A 25,694-nucleotide genomic window follows, 5' to 3' on the forward strand; every position below is an offset into this window, starting at 1 on the left:
ATTTCTAAATTTGATATCAAAATCACTATATGGTTTTAGGACACAACTTGACATGGTATTTGTACTTTTTTTTTTGGTTAAATACCACATAAAATTTAATGACAAAAGATGTACAATCGAAACTTTTTTTTTCAATATTTTAGATACTAAAATATAATAAGAAAATTCTAAAAAAAAATGTAAAGCATACAAATTTAGAGATCAAAATAGAAATTAAGTCATATATCAATTATATCTTGCATTTTGAAAAATTACAATAGTTTTCATATTTTTTTTAAGGCTTTTAACTATAGTTTTAGACTTTTACTATTTCTTAAAAAAAAATAGTGGAGAAAAATCAGAAATATTTTTCATCAGGTCAAGAGTTTATCTCTTTCTTCAATTTTTAAGAATAAAAAATAGGAATTAGTACCTTGATAAGTCTTTTAGTGATTGTAATTTCATAAAGAGATTCATTCTAAATTTTGACGTGTTTATGCTATTTTAGTGCAAGAACTTTTAAATATTTTTATTTTAGTTCTGAATTTTACGTAGAATGTCATTTTTAATCTTTATCTTTAATTTTGTATTTTTATAAACTATTTAGTAAAAATAAAAATTTGATAAATACCTCTTTTTTTAATCCATTCACTCTTATGAATAGATATCTGCATTGACCAGCATTTAAATTCATGTTAGAACTCTTGAATATCCTTTTCAAACAAGTGCATGAGGGAAAACATGAGATAAAAGTTAAAGAGATTTTTGTAAAGGAAGATAAAATATTTGAATAATATTAGAGAATTTTTGTGTTAACTTGCACGTGGGATGTATATTAGAATATACTTTTATATTCTAAAACTTAATTTGATAACGATTTTATTATTATTTTTAAGCCACTTTTGGAGGTCAATATAAAATACAAAACATAGGTTTTTAAAATTATTTTTCTCAATTTAGAAAATAATCTTAATTTAATTATGTTATTCGTTTTAATTCTATACACGAATATTATTTTTATTTTAATAAAACAATGGAATAAATAAACTTCCAACTATCATTATTAGGAGACGTTTAGAATTTTAAAATTATATAAAATATATGTGAAAATTATTTTCAACTATACAACCTTTTAATATATTAAAAATTTATCGCTGTGGGAGTGTATTTAACAAAAACACTTTATTAAAATATGTTTAATAACAAATTACTTTTTTTTAATAACATTGCTTTAATGTTTAGTTTTACCTTTGTTTGATCAGTAAACTGACCAAGATAGTGAACTTCGGCTTGAATGAAAGATGACTTGGAAGACGAGCTAGAAGTGTGTCGAACGGGAGACTTGCAAAAAAGAAAACATTATGATGTCTAAGTTAGTAGATGGCCGAACTATATCCAAGAGAGAATATAAATTCGCATATGTGGAAATGAGGCAGGATGTTCCTATTTATAGGCAGAGCTTCTGACAAGGTCTCCGACAAAGCTCTAACAACTCTTTAAGGTAACCAGGAATGACTGCGTGTTGTCGTGGGATGTATCAGAAAGCGAGTCTTGACGGAGAATCCGTAGATCAGTTCAACCAATGAATGAGGTCGTTGACAAGAGGAAGATGAGGTCGACTCAATCCTGATGTCAGTTTGGCTCGGATTGGCATTCGAAATTCAAGGTGATGAATCTTGGCATTATTGATTCAGAGCCACATGTCATTCTTATCGTATCATAACATGCCAAGTGTTAGGTGAGAATTCACCTACAACATTGGCCACCACCTTTGCTGAGTTACCTCGTTAGCTCAGCAAAGAGATGTGTTTTGGTAATGTCCTAATCTGAGGTGATTGCTGCGAAGAACAGCAAAAGATAGAACGTTAAGTTGATGTGTGTTGACGTCACTACTCTGTCGTTTGGCTGGATTGCATCTGGACCGTTGATTTTAAATTTAACGTACGATTGGGATGAACCTCACGCATGCTATAAATAGAGGAGCTCCTTTAGTACTTTTCTTCACTTGCAAACTCCAAAATTCTCTCAAATTTTCTTCTGTTGTCGAGGTGATTGCTGCTCAGCAATTATTCTAGATCAGTTCTTCCCTCTCTCTTCTTTTGTTTGAACCTAACCCAAAGCCTTCACCCGATGTAGAGTCTTTACCTGACCTAGAGCCTTTGCCTTCTATCTGTACCGAATCTCACCTTAGGGAACTTCGCGAGTTGTATAGGATTCCAGAAAACATTATCCTTAAACTTCCTTAGGTTGGAGAACATTTGGACAACCCCCAATCGGGTTGGTAGGTTTCTACCCCTAGATGTTTAAGTATGACGTCCAATTTCCTCTACACCCTTTCGTGCAAAAATTCCTTTCTGCCATGAAATTCGCCCCAACTCATCTCGCTCCCAACGGGTGCGCTGCTCTGCTTTTTGTGTGGTACACTTGTTGGGGTTTCAGTGCCGGAGATGATGAGCTTCTTTTAGACGTAGGTCAGCTCCTTGCCACACAAATAGTAAAGCCATATAACGAGTTCCCGGGTTGGTACTATATATTGGCTCGGAACCAGTTCTGTAAAATAGTCCACACTCCCTCAGCCAACAAACGCTAAAGGGATAGATGGTTCCTCGTCTTGGGGGACCGGCTCGCTATTAAGGATTGAGAGCCAAACTGCTAAGTCCCTACTGAGTTTGGAGAAGTAGGTGAGCTTCGCTATAGGTCCTCACCTTGTTTTAAGATAGGATCAGCTACTTTATCTTCTAGTCGAGCTGACTAGTTGCTTCTTTTGTCTGCAGCTCTCCCAAGGCCAGCTCCCCGACAGCGAATACTCGTGGGGGGTGCACGACCTAGTGATAGACCTCGACAAGATTTGGTTCGAAGGGGTGCTTGACGATGTGAACCTCCATCAATGTAGTCTAAAATTGTTTTCCTCGCTCAACAAGAAATGCCATGCTGAGGTGCCCACTCTTGGTGAGGCAACTTCAAAGCATGGAAAATCCGTAAGTGTGCATAACTCGGCCTCTTGTGGCTTGGAAGGTTCATCTCATCCTTTTCAAGCCAACCCACTACAGACTATACTAGCCATTCACTCCTCTTCCTAAAGGAAGGGTCAGTCCTCTTCCAACCACTAGGGGAAGAGGTCGGATGAGGCGTCATCTCGATCTCTCCTCGAGCCCATCAATATTTCGTCAGAGGATGGGATACGACCAACTATCATTCCCAAGATGGACTTCAGTTACTCATTCAAGCTCAACTTCATGGAGGAATCAATACGTGATGCAGCTCTCAAGGCTTACAAGAATAGCTCGGAATGGGTGCTGAGTTTGAACGAAGGGGCCTTCCTGGAAAAACTTGGTGACTATGTTCAAAGCCTCATTGACCAACTAGCTCAACTACATTTCTCAGCTTGCCACACTGGGGCCGTCATTAGCCCATAGCCGATTGCGCTGAAGGTTAGCTTCACACTCGAGTGTGAGGCTACAAGAACGATCTAGGAGCTAAAGGCTGAGCTGGAGAAGGTTCACGCCGAGAATGATGAACTCCATAAATCAACTTCTTCACTCGAGAACCTCTTAAACCAGGCTCGGCTTGACGTGAGGGCAACTGAGACGAGAGCTAAGTGTTGAGTTTTATGTCCTAAGCTCATGTATTTGTATTTAATGAACAATTTATTTATTCAATAAATAGTTATTTTTTAGTTCTTTGCATTACTTGTATTCAAATAAAACTAAGATCCAAGGGTATTTAATGTAACTGGAATATGTATATTTGATATACAGTATATAATTAATATACCCGATATAAACTATATATTGTTGATATACAGGGAGATAATATTCTAGTAATAACCTAAATGGTCTATAGTACATGGATAAAGTTAGGTGTCTTATCTTGGTAACACTATGGATACGACTTGCTTTTTAATAGTTACAAACGACTTTATCTAGGTCGTTCATGTGGCGGTATCTTATACAATGAGTTTTTATATGACCGGACTGTGAAATATAATTAATCTTTAGTTATAACACCGTAAACTAATTAGATTAATATTTCATAGTGACCATGTAACTCGGTCTTAATCCTGAGCGAGTTATGGCCTGCCTATTAAGGATTGTCTTTTGATTTGTATGGGTGAGAGTCGTCCGTGTTGCCGACTTAATAATCCTACCATCTTGGGGACGAAACCGAATAGGGAGCTGGGAACATAACTACGCGAAATAGAATTCACTCCTTTTTTATCAATCAAACCTCTTCCCAAACTATACAAGCTTCTTTCAAAGCATACAACTTTTTGGATTTAGATGATGATATCTATACATATGGATCTTATATATATAGTACAATGAAGTACCACATGAGTGGATATATAGGAATCCAAATCTACTGAATCACTCATGTTATGATCTTCTACATCCTAGGTCTTCCCGTTCCTTCATCTAGCTTATGTTCTTCATGTAGCATTCAGACCGAATGACTCTATGAAATTACGTCGATACTTCCACATATTACGGGTAACGTAGAAGACATCTCTATTTTCCCTCTCAAGAATTCTTCGAATTACCCCCTTCCTGATTCTAGGGGAAGTAGATGAGTGTTTCCCTTAAGTGCTGACTCTGGGACTTGAACAAGGGGCCCCACCCTCTCGCTGGCCCAAAAGAGACTTATGTTTATTGGTCGGACCATTAACAGGTTGTTCATTAGAGAATGAGTGGTACTTAAGGTGCAAGATGTAACTCAAAGGTTAAATGGTAATTTGACCCAACTGCAGTTACGATACGAACACTCGCAAATGATCGACTTACTGTTAATGGTTATATCCAATGACGCAACGTGTTTTGCAGCGCATAATAGTGCAACTATAGGTCTTTAGTGGAATGACCTATAGTTAATGAATGTTGATTAAATTAATTAATAAGGTTTAACTATTTAATCTCGGATCATTCGAGCTTATAGCCTGCAGATCCATTAGTTCCCATTGCTAGCTCATAACGGGTAAAACGAGGAGAATTTAGAAGAATTTGAATTGTTCAAATTAATTAAGGGAATGTACATTAGTTGTATCATATACAATTAAACTATAATTTATATGGATACATTATATTATAAATAAGAGATATTTCTTGAATAATATTCAATTAAAAATTAATATGAATTAGATTCGTATTTAAACTATATGTTAAAATTAATGTTAATATGATTCACATTAAAACTGTATGAGATAAGCTCTTGAAAATGATTTATTAAATATATGATATTTAATGAAATTAAATATTATTTAATTAATTAATTAGTTTAATTAATTAATATTTAAACCATTATCATCATGGGATGACTCAAGTGGTCAATGGGGGACCATATAAATAACAAGAGGAAATGAATTCAAATCTTGGTGACCACCTAATTTTCGTTTTGAATTAACAGAATCGTTTGGTGGGTTCTCTGCATTTTGAATGTATGAGTTTTTGCATATAGGATGTTTCCGAATTGTGGTATTTAGAATTGCGTTTTTATGATTCGATAATTGTAAGGGCACGTTGTTTTTGGCATTAGTGGAATATCAAGAAAGACAGAGAAACAGGGGAAGTCAAATCAGATTCTTCAAGATATCTCCAATCTTGATGTTAAAGCGAAGTGTTTTGGCCTTTCTGACGAGGATAAGGAATTAAGGCTCTCTCTTCAGAAGGATTTGCTTAATGTTTATATCAAGGAAGAGCGAATTTTGATTCAAAGGTGTAAACTTCAATGGCTGAAGGAAGGTGACGAGAACTCCAAGTTTTTTCATCGTTGTTTAGCTGCCTGTAAAAGGAAAACATGATTACTTAGTTGACAGACAGCAATGGCCTTCCTCTCTTGAACTAGAACCAGATTGAGGCCGAAATTGTTGGTTTTTTCGAACAATTATTTACTCGAACTCCTACCCAACTTTTTTCTATCAAAGGCATAAATTGGCGCCCTATTTCTGTGAAAAATAGCTCATGGCTGGCGAGACGTTTTGATGAGGATGAAATACGGTCCGCCTTAAAAGCTCTCGGTAAGAATAAAGCTCTCGGTCCTAATGGGTATACTTCGAAATTTTTCATCCGTTTTTAGGCTCTGAAGCAAGATTTTATCCGATTCTTTGATGAATTCGATAGGAATGGCCATTTAAATTCTTGTTTGAAAGAAAAATTCATTTGCATTCTCCCCAAAAAAAAAAAAAGAAGAAGATGCTGCAAGAATTAAGGATTTTAGACCAATCAGTCTATCTACATCCATTTATAAGATCCTTACCAAGGTACTCTCTGAAAGGCTTAAGAAGGTGATATCGTCTACAGTTTCTTTTAATCAAAGTGCCTTCAGGAAGAAAAATCTTAGACCCTATTTTGATCGCTAACGAAGCAGTGTAGGACTATCATGCAAGAAAGAAGAGTGGTTGGCTGTTGAAGCTTCACTTTGAAAAGGCCTTTGACAAAGTTAATTGGAGATTCCTTGCAAACGTTGTTAATAAAAAACAGTTTGCGAAGAAATGGGGTAGCTGGATTAAAGCTGTGCGAGGGGTACTAAATAATCCATATTCATCAATGGGCGGCCTAAAGGGAGAATTCTCGCTTCTCGAGGTTTAAGGCAAGGAGACCCTCTTTCTCCTTTTATTTTTCTTCTTGTTAACGATGTTTTCAGCCGCCTTTTAGACAGCATTTATTCTAATGGCTCTTTTGAAGGTTTCTTGGTTGGTAGATAACATTTTCACCTTTCTCATCTCCAATTTGCTGACGATACTTTGGTGTTTTGTAAGGATGACGATGTTATGCTTCTCAACTTGATAAGAACCATTAAAGAATTTGAATGGCTATCGGGCTTAGCAGTAAATTGGGACGAATCAACATTGTGCGGTGTGAATATTCCAGCTTCTCGCCCTCCACCAGGTAGCGTCTTCCTTAAATTGTAAGGCTGCATCTTTTCCTCTATTGTACTTGGGTTTGCCACTAGGTGGTAATCCTAGGAGTACTGGCTTTCGGCGTCCGGTTATTGAAAAGGTGGCTAAAAAGTTGGATCGTTGGAAGCGTATAATCTTTCTCGAGGCGGTCGTTTGACTTTGTTTAACTCTGTTTTGGCTAATTTACCTATGTACAATAGGTCATTATTTCAAATGCCTCCAGTAATTTGCAAGCAAATCAAGAAAGCCATGAGGGATTTCTTTTGGGAAGGCAATTCCAAAGGACCGTTGAAGCATTTAATTAATTGGAAGATTACTTCCATGAACATTGAAGATGGCGGGTTGGGTATTGGTGGTCTTATGAGACGTAATAACTCTCTCCTTGCTAAATAGGGCTGGCAGTTTGGTAATGATCCTCTTTCTCTTTGGAGGAAGGTAGTGGAGAGTATCCACGGTTCAGATTCTCCTGCCTGGTTCACCTCTCCTAGTTTGCCCATTTGCAAGCGCTGACCATGGATCAACATTTATAAACAGTGGCGTAAGGTTGAATCTTTCGTCTCATTCAGACTTGGTTGTGATAGCAAAGTTCTATTTTGGCACTCCCTTTGGGTTACCAATAATCCACTAAATGTTAGGTTTCCTAATATCTTTAAACTCTCTCCTCTCCCCCTCGACAAAGTATCATATTTTTGGGATCAAAATACATGGTCATGGCAGATTGGGTCAAGAAGATCCTTGAAAGATGTTGAGTTAGTGGAATATACTAATCTACTTGCTATATTAAGCATGCTTTCGGTTAGTGCTGAGGCTAACCAAAGAATTTGGTCCCTGGAAACTTCTGGTCTGTTCTCTGTTTCATCCTTAAGCATATTGCAAAATGTTGCTCCAATGCATAAAGATCTGTTTGTTGCTTTATGGAAATCAAAGAGTCCAAGAAAGGTGAATGTGTTTTCTTGGATTCTTCTTCATGGGAAGCTTAATACTGCAGAAGTTATTCAGAAAAAGCTCTCTTCTTCTGCTTTACTACCGTCTATTTGTGTCCTTTGTAAAGAAAATGGGGAAGATTTGAATCATCTTTTTTCCATTGCTCCTTTGCTGTTGCTGGGTGGTTTTCTTAATTTTCTCAATTTTGTGTTGATTGGGTTTTGGATTACAAGGCAGAAGCCAATTTGATCCAATTGTTATGTGGATTTCATCATCCTTATTCCATGGCACGGGTTTTGCGGATTAATGCTGTGAAAAGTTTTCTTTCTGAGTTATAGTTCGAGAGGAATTTGAGGATCTTCGAAAGAAAACATAAATCCGTGCTTGAATGTCTTAGCTCTGCTAAGTTCAAGGCTTCTTATCGCTGTTCTCTTGTTGATTTATTTCTAACTATTCTTCTGTTCTTATTTTCAATAATTGGGGCGCTTTTATTAGTCCATTGTAGTTCCTTATGTTTTACTTTATACTTTTCTTTTCACTCTTTTGAGAGTTTGAGAGTTTGTATATTTGAACATTTGATTCCTTTTCATATCTTCAATGAAAAGTTTAGTATCTTGAAAAATTAGGGAGAGAGAAAGCTGGAAATTCTCTTTAGGTGGTTTTTTGGGCAGCATATCAGAACTATAACCACCACTACCAATAGATTTTCCTGAGACTTACAAATTTCAAAGGATGTGAGTTTGTGTCTATAAGTTTACGGGTTCCGCTTGGTTGCAAGCTGTAAACAACCCTCTGGTGAAAATAAATAAACAAATAAAATTCGACCCGAGCCGACCCGACATCAAACCGAGCCGAGCCAACTTGAGATCAGGTCATAAAACCATACACCCCTAAAGAATATCAATACTGAGTCTGAACAGATTTCGAATTCCACAATTGATTTAAATTTGAGTTACAATTTGGTGATATTAAACTTTAAAATTAAATTTCACCCACTTAAGTAAAATTGTTAAAAATAATAATAATAAATAATCTATTAAACTTATCTCTTAGTGAGCTTACATATAGAAATTTGGGAAGCAATATAGTTGCAATCATATATAGTTTTGAGCTTCACTAGAGGAGATTGATTATACCTATTTGAAAGATTTTTAGTATTGTATCTGTAAGATTTCAGCTTCTATATCTTCAATTGTATGTAGTTAGAATGGCAACACAAAATTTACAACAAAAAGAAGTAAAAAAAGAAAACTTGCAAAATATATACATACACACAATCATCTTCATTCCTCTTTGGGAATCCATCTACTCCACCACAAGCTCTTGCTTCGTCGGCTTAGCTCGTCCATGCTCTCGTTTAATGTTCTTAAGATTTTCCGCTGCAGCTTAAGAACTGAAGCGAGAACATTTCTTTCAGCACTTGCTTTCTTCTTTGGTTCCATTTCCTGCAAGTTCAAAACAAAGACAACATTCAAAATCCAGCTTGCACGATAACTCAAAGAAAGAACTGAGCTTTTCAAAACATTGTTCATAAACAGACTTTGAGCTCCAGAAGCTGAGCTTCAGTGAAGCCACCATCCTGTTCAGTTCCTGATTTTGCCATTAGCTGAATGACCCAATTAGCAGCTTCAGTGTAGTCCTGTTGTGTAGTTCTGAAGACTTGCAGCCTCAGTTTCTGCATGAAGGACAGAGCCAATAAACCTTCCCTGTCAAAGTACGGGTGAGCTAAAGCTGCTTTCGCGCTCGTTCTTTGCCGTGCTTTGTATCGGACCATTGATGTCAGGAGTTCCCATCCTATTCCTTCATCCAAATCCAACAATTCAAAGCCCTTCCTTAGGTCAGAGCTGGCACGAGGCTCTACACTGTTCCTCCATGCAACTAAGTCATAGTCACACCTCTTTAACTGACGGTTGAATTGTATGAGGCCGCTATCTGACCGTAATGCTGGAAATGCCTGTAGAAGAAACCAAATTTCATGTTACTGTTAACCAATATGCGTCAATTAGAAGGTGAAACATGACCTCTTCATTAGAAACCTTACAGCATTACATACATTTGTTGATATTCTATATTCCCAATTTTTTCTTCCAGAACTACCAAGTGTTAGGTCCTAACTCAAATGGTTTTTGACACGAGCTATAACTACCCCAACCAAGTACCTACAAAGACTCGAATACATGATCCCAAAAGAAGCTAATTTGTTCTATTTTTTCAAACTTGTTACCAATTTTATTGAAGAGTTGTTACCAATTTTATTGAAGAGTTATTGACAATCCGCATATACTTTATACATTTCGAAATGTCTATAAGAACTTCTCAAAGACAAACAGTAGCATCTACTAGACCTAAATACTACCTGAAGATCTCATTGTCAAGAGGTACCCTGCATCTCTTATCAGGAACAGCGAATGATGATGTTACCACAATGAGTTAACTAAGGTCTATGCCCGATTATCAAACAAAAATAATACTTTTTTACTAGCATCTAACTTTCTCGAAATATCCAAATATTGTCAAGAAATTAAGTAGGTCAACTTACAAATTTAGTCCTTCAACATACGGTCACGTTTATTTACTCCCTACATTTAAAAAGTTCTTATTACGTCTCTAAACTTTCAATTTTGATATTAACAAGTTCATGTTGTTAACACCGTACTTATGTTGATGTAACATGCTACTTAGACCTACGAGTAATATTTGGTACAATGGGCCAAAAAGAGTAGGCCAACTAGATAAAATAAGGACAAACGGGCCAAAAACTTTGATGAGGCAAGTAGGCATAACCCATTTTAAAATCAAATTTTTTTGGTCCACCTACTTTTATTTTATCTAAGTGGCCTACTTTCTTGTGTCGTGTTATGCTTTATCATCACTCATCAATCCAATCAACATTAAAAAAACTATGTTAATTACAAAGACCTAGAATCAAAATCAAAATCAAAAGTTTAGTAACATGATTGAAATTTAAAATTAAAATTTTTAAGGAGTAAATAAACACAATCAATTGCAATGAGCATATTAATGAAACTAGTGGAATAATTACCATCTGTAAGAAGATGAGACCGGTACTGTAGATATCGAATCTATCTGGGAGGTTCATCTGTTAAGCACATGATATATCATCAAAGTCAAAGACCATAAATGAAGCTTAGAAATTTTGGCATTGCCATATGGACGTTTTACAATGCTGCACCTGCCATAGGACTGGGGAAAGTGCAGTTGCCACGGGCGCTGAGGGAGCAGATGGAGTCTGTGTGCTCATGATGTATTGCTCTGGGGCAGCATATCTTCAATGGAAAAACCACAAGTCTTTGAAACAAACTTAATATAAAAAAGCATGATTGTAGTTTTGAACCAAAGCTGCCAAAAATCGAGTAATAAGTAATTTATGAATTAGCCACCGTCCCAGCCTCATTCATCCTTGATTCCTTGTTTCTAGAAAGAAATAAGCATTCCTTCAAAATTGATCATGTGCATCACCAGTAATATAGATAGAAAAGTAGAAGGATGATTAATATGTTTCCTTCTGCAGGTTTCTTATCAAAAATATATATACATATGTATGTTTCCTTCTGCCATTCCAAACTCAAGCACTAAACCTAGGAGCGGAAACGATCACCTCCCATAAATTAGAAGAATCAGTCATTCCAAAGCTTCATTGACTTGCCCTGGCATGTTAGGGAGTAATGCCAAAATCACTTTTGCGGTTTTTTAAGATCATTCGTATTATTGTCAAATATTACTATTTTTTTTTTAATAAGAAACACTTCATTAGAAGGAACAAAAGAACAAGAACAGCCTAAGGATAGGGGCCAAGTCAGCTCCTTCCAAAAAGAAAACTATTGTTAGGTAACCGAACACACCCAACGAACCAAAATAACTATATTGCAAATCCAAAGGGAAATTACAAGAATCGATAGCCTTTCGAGAGGGCTATCTCTCTCCCAAGAACTCTCCCAAGTTCCTTACACAAAACTATTCTCCAAGATACCTTCCTTTTCCCCTACAACCTTTATTTATAACCAACTTACCCCTAACTAATTACTGTATTACCCCTAACCCATATACTAATATCATTCCTTAACTAACCCTAATAGGACTCTCACAGCTAATCACAAAAAGGCTCTCCAATTTTGTAAAATCAAAGAGAGCCTGTAATTACAAAAGAATTTCGTATTTCTTATGCACCACCGAGAAGCCAAAACCTGCACACTATTACAAAAAGAATCTCAAAACTTAGCTTTGTCTTCAAAGGGCAAGAGTTCCTTTCCATCCAAACGTTCCAAAGAAAAGCTCTGAACGCACATCTCCACAAAACTCTAGCCTTTCTATTGAAGTGCCATCCGTGAAAACATTCTAACAACCAGCTCTCCACGTCTTTAGGCATACATAATTGAATGTCAAAACATTGAAACAGAAACTGCCATCCTTTTAAGGCAAAGGGGCAGTGAAGGAACAAATGATCCAAGGACTCTGCCCCTTTCCAGCAAAAACAACATACCGACGGAGACAAAGACCAATTCGGCCATTTTCTTTGGAGTTTCTCATGGGTGTTCAATGCTTGATGAGCCAAGGACCATAAGAAAACCTTTACTTTTTTTGGGATAGAGTCATTCCAAATGAAAGTCATCAAAGGAGACTTTGATTTGGGAGGAGTTTCCCTTAATTTCATATAGGCTGATCTCGTAGTGAAGTGACCATTCTGTTCCAACGGCCAAACAGCAGCATCTGACTCTTCTTCTAACATGAACACCTACAGGCGTTGAACCATTCTCATCCAACTTTCCAATTCTCTATCAAATAAGCCTCTTCTGAAACCTAGATCCCATGTTTTTTGCACATTACACCAACAATCTGCCACCACAGCTTCTTTTTTTAAGGGAAATGGCATACAACTCTGGGAAATCTGCTGCTAAAGTTGACTCTCCATTCCATTTATCAAGCCAAAATCTGATTCTACTACCTTTCCCTAATTTGAAGGCCAGCTGATTAATAAAGAAGGAAGAAGTCTTAGCAATGTCAAACCAAGGTCTACCACTTGATTTACCTTTAGGATCTTTAGGCAGCCACCCATGAGGATTAACTCCATAAATACTAGAAATGACCTTCCTCCACAACGCTTCACTTTCTTGAGAGAATCGCCACAACCATTTCATCAGCAAAGTCATGTTCTTCTGGAGGAAACCACCAAAGCCAAGACCTCCCAAGCTTAAAGGCAAGGAAGAAATATCCCACCAAAGTGATTTTGGCAATGGCAAAAGTGATTGTGGTCATGCCAAAATCACTCCTAAACATGCCATAATCTTTGACAATGATATACAAGTGATTTAAGAAAATGGCAATAGTCAAAATCATTCACAAACATGCCCTTCAAATCCTTTCAAAATCACTCATTCTTCTTCATGTTAAATAATAGGCAATGCAAACAGGCCAATGGAGCATAGTGGCAAAAAATGGCCATTTAAATTTACTTGAAGTTTTTGCCTGGTCGTAATCAAGGTGTTATTCTACTGGTCCATGACTGCAATTAAATAGTATTATCCAAAAAGAACCACCAACTAGCAAATCCTCATATTGAGCACAATGGATCAAAATCATAACCTAAAACTCAGTTAATCCTCCCTCCTCTGCATGTAAATGCTAATTCTAGATGGGATGATCATAATACCGGGGAATGTTTGGTGTTGAAGAAGGATGTTCCAGCCAGGTCTATTCCCAATATTGGAATTAGAATTACAATGGAATTGGAGTGTTGAAGCGGTTGGAAAGTTGTCTCATATTGAGTTAATGAGCAACAAAATATTAAAATTATTCACCACCTTATAACTTAGCAAAGAGAAATGAAGCGAGTTGTTTGTTCAGTTTGGATACATCGTCATTCCACCTACAATGCGCATACCCACTCCCGTGTTTCATGGATGAGTGGGAGATCAACTGAGGAATGGGATATTCACACACATTATGAAAGGCGTCATTTTCAAAAAAGTTCAGTGTGGAGTCCCCTACAAGTCTGATAGACTCCATAAACCATAAGGTGTATGCGCAGAGGAATAAAGGGAACATGGGACCTACTGATTGTACTAGTTTGGGTCCCATGGAGTATTTTAGTTAGTTGTTAAGCATCGGTTTTGGGAACAGGGTGATATATGAGTCAGGTTGCTGAGAGCATTAGGTAGTCTTTTGGCTTTTCTTGGTAAAGTATTGAGAGAGATGCAGCTCTCTAATCTCCCTTGGCTTGTAACTAATTTCCATTCAATAGACCAGTACCCATCAAATTCCTAAAAACTTTCTTGGTTCCAAATCTACACATTCCTGGTTTCAGTGGGGCAACATCATTACTCGATGATCTTGAAGTTTGATTAGCTTTCTGTACAAGTCTATCAATAGGAACCAAATCCATCTTCTATTAAATAAAGAAAAGATTGCAAAATGAGAAAGAACTCACAGCCTTCCCCTACTCTAACAATAGATAATGCTACATAATTAGAGAGGATATACCTTGGGTCCAATAGAAACTCCTTCGGAATATAGTTAATACCAACTCGCAAATCAGCTGCAGCTCCAAGATCAATAATTTTGAAAGTGCGAGATCCTGCTCAGTTTTAAAATGAGATGAGAAAATTTTTAATCACACAAATTTGTATTTAACCCATATTTATTTACATTTGCTGGTTTAACCTTCAGAGAAAATGATATTTTGTGGCTTGATATCCCTATGCACAATCCCGGTCGAGTGAAGACTATCCAATGCAAATAAGAGCTGTCTCATTATCGTCTGAATGATTCTATTCTCCCTTTCAAATCCTTTAGGCAACTGCTGGCCCTCGCCGAGAATCATCCTCTCTACCTGACTTTCAAAGCCATCACTTAGCTATCTATTTGGTAAGCTTAAAAGTCATAATAGTAAATCCTCACCAAACTAATTCATTATTCAATTCATTAGTACTTATAGAGAGATACTGACCTCTCAAATATAATGTGAAAGTAATTTCAAGTATTTTCTTCCATGCCTCTCAATAAAACATTTGTTCCACTAAAAAAATGCAACAAAAATTCATATATTCTCTTAATAATTAATTCCATCAGCATTCTGAGAAAATGATGACTGATAAGAAAAAGTACCAACATTATAGGGAAACTCTTTGCTTTGCATTAAATCTGCCAATGTAGATTCCCCTTCAAACTTCCATATGAGCCAATATTCGCCACCTCCTTTCTTTGAAGAATTCTGGTAGTGAATTCAACATTATGGTCAAAACAACTGAATGACTCCAAATAATATAATAGTTTTTTTATTAATAAAAGAATATATATAATATTTTTTTTAGGTAATAGCAAGTTTTCAAAGTCGTGGGATGCATTTTATAACTACTTCATCTTCTGGTTCCCTTTTCTTGCAAACGTTAATATGTTATTGAAACGGTAGCCAAATTTACAAACAGAAATAGATTTTTAATGACTACCTTTTTTTTAGCTTTTCACATCCAGTAAAATATCTTGAAATGTAGGAATTAGGAAACATAAAAAGGAAATGGTCAGTAATAAATTAACTAATTTTAAAAATAACAATTAACATAAACCCAGAATAATTATGAAACGGGCAATTGGTAAAATTATGTCCTAAGTTTTAAGGGTACCAATAGCCAAATAGAGCAACACCTCAAGGAAGCCATACACGAAGTCTGCACAGCTGTTAGCACAAGCTCGTCGCACTCGCTCATTCATCCAAATTTCAACTGCACCATACTCCGTAGCCTTTTTCAAGACGAGGTCACCTTCCTTCTGGTAAAAACAAAAAATGACATTTTAACACATGTATACATATTCATTGTACATCTAATAGCTAAAGCTATAGCCTCCTTTTTATTGTTAAGAGTAAATTTTCCTCAAATAGGACTAAAGTCTAAAATGACCAATTATTGTGATGACGATCATTAAACAAATTAAAATAACTTAAAGTAAATATGGCATGACTTTCGGAAGGGTGATGAAGCACCTTTCAAAATTTTCATGGAGTTATTATGTTGTTTTGACATATAATTATAATGTTACATAATTGCTGGCTTGCATTCAGATCATTATATTAGCCCCTAATTTTGCTAGTTTTTTTTTTAAATAATTTTAATTATTTTGAGTATTTTTACCTTCCATAAAAGATATTTAGAAAAATCAGAAGCAGAACAAATGAGAAAGAAATAAAAAATATATACATACAAGAAGCCATAATTTATTCAAGGTAATCAGTGACCCATTTTAAATACATCTCTTTTCTCCATTTAGAGATAGGAAATCAATACTAGAAACAGTTGAGGTAAATTAGAGTTTTTTCCCAACAATTCATTAAGAATAATAATTGAAAATTAATTAATACGATTTTATAAAAATAAATTTGGTGGAATTGGCTCTAAAAAACTTTTATTGCTTCAATCTTGTTTTGACATTTTAGCTTTAAGTTCTAATACATTCATTAAATTATTTACCTAAATAAAGTTATAGTCAATCAGCTACAATACTTATTAGGATTTCCACCACAATCCTAAGGATGACAACCTTTTTCTCACTACTATATATATATAATTATATATTTTATTTTCATTTCGATATCCTTGAATGTCCTGGCCAGGCCAACTTGCACGCACTAACGGCCTCATCCTGTTACATATAGTTGCCAGAATAACTCGTAGGATATTAAATCCCAAGGAGGTGGCCACCATAGTTTTCTCTCCCACTAACTTAACAGTCAGCTTATAGAAAAAGGACGAAAAAAGTCTTAACTCAAAAATGATAATAATGATCAATTTAAATGAGATGCTCACAGAACAATCCATTATAAGAACAAAATAAACTCCAAAGGAGCATGGAGGATTCTGGGAAGAACCAACCGAGTGTACCTTCTCTGAAGGATTTTTAGACAGTGACACTCTGTAGACCACACCAAAAGCTCCTTCTCCCAACTTCTTGCCCAAAACAAAATCATCCTGCCCAGTAGAAAATTTGATTTCCAATCTGTTTGTTTCCCATTTTAATGACTAAAATTTGTGATATACATAAACTAGTAGCGATTTGCAAACCTTTTTGAAAGAGGGTCTGAAAATCCTCTCGAGGAAAGCAAGAATAAACATGTCAAAGAAGCCAGGAGCCACTCCGGGAGTGGCCCAGAGATAAGAAAGAGTACCCAAAGCAAGAACGGCACCAGGGATTGTGAGGGTCAGCCCATTGGACTTTGGGAGAGTGCTTCTGTATATGATATCGCCGCACTCCATCACCGTACAGGGAAGCCCCACTCCCACCCCCACAAACACATTGTGAACCGCATCGATCAGCTCCCCGCCCAGAGCCGAAACCACTGCCCTCCTCGGATTCTGGACGGATATTCTCCAAAACGAGGCCAATTCGGAGGGCGATTTCGGCTTCAGTTTGAGCAGCTTGTTGCCGAGAAATGGAGAACAGGGTTTGGAGTGGCGGGGGTGGAGCTTGGTGACTCCAATGCTGACCCCTCCACCTGCGGAAGCGACGCCGGCCATGGATGCGATTCGTCGAGGTGAACGCCCCAGTAGAAGCTTGAACAGAGCATCGAATCTCGACCACCAGAATTTGAATTTGTAAATTTCATTTTTGGGATTTTGTGGGACTGTTGTTTTTTGTGTGGAGGCGAATTGCTGGTGGGTTGGATTGGAGTTTGGAGGAGTGATGATCACCACAGGTGACACGCAGACTTGCGTGTGTGGAATTATGGGCTTGTTTTTTTCGTCGCTTTGGGATTCAAATTTGGAATTGGATATGAAGGCTTGTGTCGTCTTGTAGAGCCATACGCTTGGCTTTGGGTTTCTTGTAGAGGTATCTCTCTTGTTGCTGTGACAAATAAATGTCTTTCAGGTTTGTTTGAAGGGTCAAAAGTCACTGTTTAGCCGGGAAGTTTGAATTTAGTTTTTAATTAGTCAATAAATTTTGAATTTGATTTCTAATTTGACTCGTGGATTGAACTAACCATTAATTGATCGAATGGAATGATGACTTACAAGCAAACATATGTTGATTAAACTTTGTTAATGTGTATTTTTTATAAGTTGACAAATTTGAGTATTCTTCCATCTAAATAGCTCTTTTTCTCATTCAAATGGACTATGTCTTGATTTACGATGCATTATGCATTTTTTTTTTCATGGTCACAATTTCAATCATTTTAATCCTAAGTTTGCCATCCAAAAAACAACTATAGAGAAAAAAATAGCAATTAAACTCTTCTTTAGACTGTGATAATATGAACTAGTTAAAAGATCACCCTTGTGGCAATCATGCAATTGGTTTTTGTGAAACATGCTCCAAGAGAACATTAGAAACAACTTGACTTATTGACTAATCAATCACTATTGCAATATTCTCCCTAGCAGTGAACTCTTTAAATGCATCTTTAATTTGTTTAAGAGTTGTCTTTCAGACATTAGTATGATAATCCATGAGAACATTTCAAACCCACTTTATTTACAAAATTAAGATTCAATCTTAACCCGCCATCCGTTCAAAATTAAGTTTATCGCTTCAACATTTAGTAAAGTTGCGCGAAACACATATATTTTGGTACTCGTAGGTATGTTTTTAGTCGTATCATCTTTTATCTCCCTTAATTTTGTTTGTTTTCTCTTTTGTTTTTTATGTGAGAAAGATTGGTAGATGTTAAGAAAACTAAAACTATCAATGCTATAATAAAATAGTACTAAAATATCTGTCATGTTGTTGAACCAATGTGTCCAAAATAAATATTTATAAGCAAATGTATAATTACAAAAATAAACTATATAAAGCGATACAAAGATAGTCAATCAACACATCTACTAACCACGAGTTGTCATAATAATTTATTGATTTGATAACGTGCAATGATCTAATGACATCTTCCAAGGTTTTGACATTTGGAAGCTTGTCAATGTCTTCATGGGATGCAACTAACAACTTTACCTGTTTGGAATCAATTAATGAAATTAAGGTGATTCAACTTTAAATGCATGGTTTAAGAAGTTCTTATTTAAAACAGTTAATATACTCTGCCACAGTATGCAGCTTTGATGCCTTTTATGTTGGAGTGTATGATTACTTTTCAAATTCGTTTGGAAAAATTGAGATTCATGGTAGGTTTTCCATGTTTGAAATAAAATTCTAACATACTAGAGTATGTAAAATAAATACATAAATAAAAGATTCAAGAAATATTTGAGATTGATGAATATATAAAAATAATTAACTAACAGATGTTCGGGTAGAGAAATATAAATGTTTCAAGGAGAGTCAGAGTAATATTTACAGTGCCTAGGTGGAGAAACAAGATTTGAAATCGACGTAATAATTAATAAGTAAAGAAATAATAGACCTTGTTTATTGAGTAAAGTTTGTTTATTGAGTAAAGTTGACAATTTCAAGAGTTTACTCTTAGTGCTCAAGAGTGAAGACTAATTATTTATATAAATGTGGTTAAAATGTAACAAGATACATGCAATAAAATCACATAGCAATTAAATATTACATAAATTACTATCAAATGAGTTGTCAAACTCAGTAACATTTAATAATTTAAGGTAGAAAAAAAAAAAGTTGTGGAGATGAACATATATTAAGGCGCACATCATCTACAATCATAGACAAGAAGCCTAGCTTCAAATGAACGGAAGGATTGAAAAAGACTATAAGTAAAGAAGAGTGGTTTTACTCCTTTGTAATGAAGTGGAAAATAATAAACCGCAAGTCTAGAAAATAGAGGGAATCTTTGTATTACCATGGAGGCTGCACGGTTCAAACGGGACCACTGTTGGTGTCACACACCGACACGCGTCCGACAGTTAATTAGCATGTCCAACTATTTTTTTATTTTCTTATTTTTCGGACACATGAGCGACACAGACGCGCAAAAAGCAAAAACAAAAAGAACAAAAAGAACGTTTACTCACTCGAAGAAGATGAAGAGGAAAGAAGAATGGGGCGGAGGAGTTGGCGATGCTAAAGGAAGAAAGAGAAGACGAGAAGATGAAGGAGGCAACCGCTTGTTAGGATGAAAAATAGGATTGAAGAAGAACGAGGATGAAAATTAGGGTTAAGAATGATATTATGGAAATGGGCTGCGGTAAAACATTGGGAAGATATTATATGTTTCTTTGACTAATCAATAGATTCAGTAAAAATGTCTCGATATATGAACACTCACTAAAAGATTCGAAGACTCAATTGAAAGAATAATTAATTACAGAATCATCCTTGATAACTGAATAAAAAATAAAAAATAAAGTAGACTAGACTGTTATAAGACATGAAATCATCAATAAGGCTTACGGTGTTCCTAATAAAGAAAGTATAAATTGATGGTTACCTATTACTTTACTTGTTGTTAAAGAACAAATTTATAAAGAAGCAAATCAAATGCAAGACTAGTTGTATATCAAATTTAAACAAAATAATACAAAAATTTGATGAAATAAAAGATATTATTCTACACCACAATCTCTATAAAAATATATTGCCAAATTGGAAAGAATTAAACGTGCAAGCATCTACGGCACAAAAAAGCATAGCATAGAGAAAGTTACACAGATACCTGTGAAATCAAAGAATCGAGTGATCGCGCAAATGAAGGGAGAGGTAGAAATTCGTTTTTTGTTTGATAATTTTTAAACAGAAAATTGAGTGAGAAATCGTTTGTTTTCTGTTACCTACGAAAATCATTCGGTTCAACCAAAGTGTAAACCAAAAACAAAAGTAAAATTTAGGGTTTCTCGAAGAAAACCTGACGACTTGAGAAATTGGAAGGAGATGATGACCACGACGAGAGATAAACTTTCGGACTAATTTTATAGGTATTAAGAATAATGCTACTTAACGAACGAATCACACAAAATAATATAGGTATTAAAGTAAAAGTAAATTAAATTAAATTAAATGTAAATTAAGTTTAAAAAGTTCAAAATTAAAGCAGTGATGATTATGAAAACTATGCAAAAAAAAATAGGGTGCGATGGAAAGTCAATAACAACGTATCACGTCAAACTGGAATTGCGCGATTATATCTTTTTAATTTAAATTAATTATTATTATGGAACCTATAATATTTATATATTTTAATAGTATTTTTCTTATTTGAACAATTGAGAATATATCTTTATTTTATTCTAGCATAGAGCAGCTTTTATGAACAAAGGCAGTGTTTTTGAAAAATTATACCAACCAAATCAACTAAATATTTGTTTTGAAATTATCTAAAATGCCATTTGCTTTCAACAAAATCAAATAATCAAATTAGCTAATTTAAATCTAAACTAAATCCGTAAAAAAAATAAGTATTTAATTAAATAAACCTTCTTAAATTAGTAAAAAGACAAATTCAGATTTAAGTTTAGATTAGTTAATTATTTAATATTTCATAGATAATTTTAAAATCATTTTTATTTTAAAAATTGTATTTACTTTAACTTTAAAATCAATAGACTATCTAAACCCAAATTGCATTCAAACGATTTATTGAAGAATTTCAAACACAAACCTTACAATTTTTTTTAAAATAGAAATATTTATGGAAAGAAAAATTGATAGGTTGGAGAGGGCTAATGTATGCAATTTCCATTTTAATTTTAATTTTTGTAATTTAAATTAATATTTATTAATGTAACTTATTTTTTAAACTAATTTTATCACTATATTATTTAACTAATTCTTTTAGAAAAATACATTACTAAAAAAATCCTAAACTTGTAAGCTGTAAATTAAAAATTTTTTAAATGAAAAATATAAATTTGAACTTCTGAAACGATAAAAACTAGAAACCAAAAGATATTATTTTAATAATGCTATTTTTAAAACTTATTCCAAATATATGACACTATCCAAATAGATGGTCGTACTGAAGGGATGTGAATCTCGTAACGGAAGTAGTAGAACGCGTTCTTCAATTTCTTTTGAAGGAAGAATGTTGGATTTTACCTAATTTTAGATTTTTCTTCGTGTGATCCCAATGAGACAACACCAAATCTTCCTTTTAGGTTTCTCAGTCGAGAAGATTTCAAGCATTTACTTTAGCATCGGTTGAGCTTATGTTATATTTATAAATAGGGAAAATCTTAAGACCATTACGATATCTTATCCTTTTGGATATAAGATATCTTCTCACTAGGGAAATCCCAAAGCCATCAAGATATCTTCTTCTTTTTAATTACTAATAAACAAATTCATTAAATCAATTAACAATTAATTAATTTAATTAATAAATATTAAACTAATTAATAATTAATTAATTTAAATCCAAATATTAATTGAATAAATAATTAACCATTAATTATTTAACTTTTAATTAAATATCACATATCTCATTAAAACTATGAATCATATTCAAATGCATCTCTTTTGTATAACCTATAGTTTTAATATGAATCCAATTCATATTAATGATTTGAATCCTATTCAAATATTTCTCTCATAGCATATAGTTTAATTATTAGATCTTTATTAAAAAATAAACTATATATATAAGGTATCATAATATACATTATATATTCCCTAATATATAATTTGAGCATTTCAAATTCTCTTAAAATTTTGAACCTCGTTTTACTCGTTTTGAGCTAGCAAGGGGACCTAATAGACTTACAGATCAGAAGCTTTTAACAATACGAGATTAATCAGTCAAACTCATTAACCGAGATAATCAACATTTGTTAACTGCGGGTCACTCCACTAAAGACCTGCAACTGCACTCTTCTCACTGCAGAATATTTTCGTGTCTACGGATGTACGACTATTAACGACAAGTCAATCCTTCACGAGTGCTTGTAACTCTTGCTGCGTCAAATTACCGTTTTACCCCTGAGTTACATCTTGCTCCTTAAATACCACTACTCCTATAATAAACAACCTGGTTATGGTCCGACCAATAACCGGAAGTCCCTCTCGGACAAGTGAGAGGGTGGGGTCCCTTGTTCAAGTCTCAGAGTCAACATGTAAGGGAACACTCATCTACTTCCCTAAAATTAGGAATGAGTGAATTACATCTTGCGTAGTTATGTTCCCAGCTCCCCACTCGGTCTCGTCCCCAAAATGGTAGGATTATTGAGTCGGCGACTCGAGCCACTCTCACCCATACAAATCAAAGGACGAGCCCAAACAGGCAGGAGTCCATAACTCACTCAGGATTGAAATCGAGTTACCTAGTCATCCTATTGAAATATTAGCTAACAGTGTTACAACTAAAAATTAATTATTTCGCGGTTCGGTCTTATACAAACTTATTGTATATGTGCTCCTCAAACTCACGGTTGCTAGGAATCAACCAAAAACGCTCAAAAGTGTCGAGGATGTGCTCCAACTCCTCATCCGAACACCTACCCTACAGATAAACCTTCACAAAGTCCAACTCCGCTTGCTGAAGGTCTTACTCCAGCGATCGAAAGCCATCAGAGTCGTGAAAGTGGGACTTTAGGAGCTCAGGGTCATCTAAAATAGCCCTAGCTTGAGTAAGGGAGCGCTGAATGTCGGCCAAAACCACCTGAAGGCTGGCAACCAAGGCACTCTCGTAGCAAGGAATCCAAGGCAGTTTCTTCAACCTCCTTGGCTAACGACAGGCTAGACTCAGCCACTACCTGTCCCTCCTCTGCCTTAAGCAACCTGTCTTTAGCCGCCTTGAGGCGTAGCTCTAGCTTAGGGATCCAACTGTAGCGGGAAGTCGCCTTTACCCGAGCCATCTCAAGATCTTCCTTGGCCTTCTTGACACGAGACTCCGATTCACCCACTTGGGCCAGTTGAGATCGCATCTCCATCTCGAGCTCGCTAACATGTGCCTCAATCGCAACTGCTCGACGTTGGACGCGGTCCATCTCGATACGAAGAAGGGCTGCCCTCTCTCCGCCTACGTTGCAAACTCTCGGGCAATCTGTCTCTCCGACTAAATTTGTTCGGCCTAGGCATGAGTAATGGTGGAATGGTCGGTCGAACTCAACAAAGTCTGATGCTCATATTCCTGGACCCTCATTGCCGCCAGCTCGTCTTGCAAGGCCAGGGACAAGGCATGAAAACGACCGGCTAACTTGTAGAAATAACCTAGAGGAGGTGTCAGACGAGAAACAGAAATAATAAAAGAAACAGAAAAAGAGGGATAGCTTACATAAATCGCATCAAAGGTCTGTCCCGGCACTCCTCCCGAAAGCGGAAAGGAAAGGGGACCAATCTATGGTTGAAGGTGCGACGAACCATCTCCCGAGCAGACATTTGGATGTCTTCCATATGGTGATAGGGGTTGAAAGATGCAACCTCATTAGGAAGATCGAAACAGGTTGATATTACATGCTCATCTTACCAAGGAGAGGAAGCCATGGATTGAGAGTTTTCCAAAGCGCAACTCGTCCCCATCAGCCGCGGTGTCCTCAAGCCTATCATCTTCTCTCCTCAGACCAGAAGCGCCTCCTGTGGTCGACCCCACCCCTTGGTCAGCGAACTTCGGGTCCTGAGAAACTATGTCATTTGAACTTGGCTCGACAACTTCAGAGATCCAGAAGATTGGCTCCTCGATAGGAGTGTTGGAGGGAGATGCAGTAGAGCCCAACCTCACCAGGCGGCGGCGCTTGAGTGGAGGAGTCGAGTCCTCCGATCGAGGAAGTATCTCCATTGAGGGGCTCCCCTCATTAGTTCCAACAGGCGAGGCCGTAGACATAATAACGGCGGCACGACGCGGCGTTCTCAATGCTGTCAAAGCCGTTGGGAGAAGCGTGTCTGACTACAAAGAGAGGGTGAACAACAAGTTCGTGCCCTATGGGTGAGATTGATGGTGGCCTCACTGAACCTACACAAATGTTCCGATGAGAAACGAGAAATGGGAAACCCGCAAAAGAAAAGCAGTGGCATCCTTACTTACTAGCGTCGTGTTGGGGCTAGGACAATCGTCGTTGGGGTCCCCAATTAGACGATGATAGGTCAACCTTTCGTCCGTAGCTATAAGCGTAGGGACCCTCTCAGCTGAGGGAATTGTTAGAATCTTCCTCAATATGTCCTCCGACTCGGACGAAAGAGGCGAGGCCCCACTAGGAAACACTACAACAGAAGAAGTAAAGCCTAAGGATCATGGTCAGGGAAGTGAGAAAGGAAGTATTAGGATACCTACCATTCTCCCTGAAGCGACTGGTTACTCAGCTGACAAATGGATCTTCACCGGCCAACCACCTCCCACCGACAAAGAACCAGTGGTCCTTCTAGTTCTTGTTCGAAGACGGGGCATTGAAGAGCGTCTCACAGTGAGAACTCAGGCTGTAGAACCTCGGAAAGCACCCTGATTGACTTCATCAAGGTTAGGGTAGACAGTAAGGCCATGGTCATTCGCTTGCCTCCCCCCAATTCCGACCAAAGGATGGCCAGTGCCATCAAAATTCCCCATGCGTTGGGGGTCGGTTGCACCGGTGCCATACAAGAGAAAGTCAAGAAGGTTTGAGCAAAAAGAGAAAGGGGGAACCTCACTCAATTCCAGAACATTTGTGGGTAAAAACTCACCTAGACGGAGGGTTATAAATCATTTCGCCCTCAGTCGAAAGGTGCATGAGGACGTAGTCGAGAATTCCATTCTCGGCACGAAGTCCAGGAGGTCCTGCTTCGTGGCTAGCAACGGAACGTGGTTCACCACCGAACGATTAGCCATGGGAGCCAAGGGGACAATAAGTCAAAGGTGTGAAGGTGCAAGAAAAGGAAAGAAGAAATTATCACACCGCTTGCAGGTGAATTTAAAGATTTCTTAGGCGTCGCTTCGAATCCCAATGACATTGCGAATCGCGACCGCTGACTCCGTCTCTTCATGCGCCGCACGAAGGACGCAACCGCCCGCGAAATAACCATCGGCACGTGTCCCACCGTCCAGGTGGTCGTATACGCTGACGGGTAATCATCG

At 36.5% G+C, this 25,694-nt stretch overlaps 1 protein-coding gene and 1 long non-coding RNA gene across 2 annotated transcripts; one reads left to right on the top strand and one right to left on the bottom strand.

The window, feature by feature from the left end:
- Positions 1 to 5,269: 5,269 nt before the first annotated feature.
- Positions 5,270 to 9,046, top strand: LOC148211960 (uncharacterized). The gene is made up of 2 exons (XR_015790260.1): positions 5,270 to 6,561; positions 6,731 to 9,046. It is a non-coding gene; the product is annotated as an uncharacterized LOC148211960 (long non-coding RNA).
- STN7 (Serine/Threonine kinase domain protein) lies at positions 8,922 to 17,438 on the bottom strand. Its single transcript, XM_022303360.2, has 10 exons — positions 16,867 to 17,438; positions 16,687 to 16,773; positions 15,455 to 15,577; positions 14,922 to 15,023; positions 14,474 to 14,642; positions 14,294 to 14,387; positions 10,989 to 11,082; positions 10,839 to 10,895; positions 9,336 to 9,749; positions 8,922 to 9,240 (listed from the first exon to the last, which is right to left on the bottom strand). Exons 1-10 carry the CDS (start codon positions 17,317 to 17,319, stop codon positions 9,079 to 9,081), a joined length of 1,755 nt encoding a protein of 584 aa, XP_022159052.1. The 5' UTR covers positions 17,320 to 17,438; the 3' UTR covers positions 8,922 to 9,078.
- Between the last annotated feature and the right edge of the window lie 8,256 nt (positions 17,439 to 25,694).

This window comes from Momordica charantia (assembly GCF_013281855.1).
Source record: "Momordica charantia cultivar OHB3-1 chromosome 4 unlocalized genomic scaffold, Mcharantia_2.0 BLBB01000004.1, whole genome shotgun sequence".
Lineage (NCBI taxonomy): Eukaryota > Viridiplantae > Streptophyta > Magnoliopsida > Cucurbitales > Cucurbitaceae > Momordica > Momordica charantia.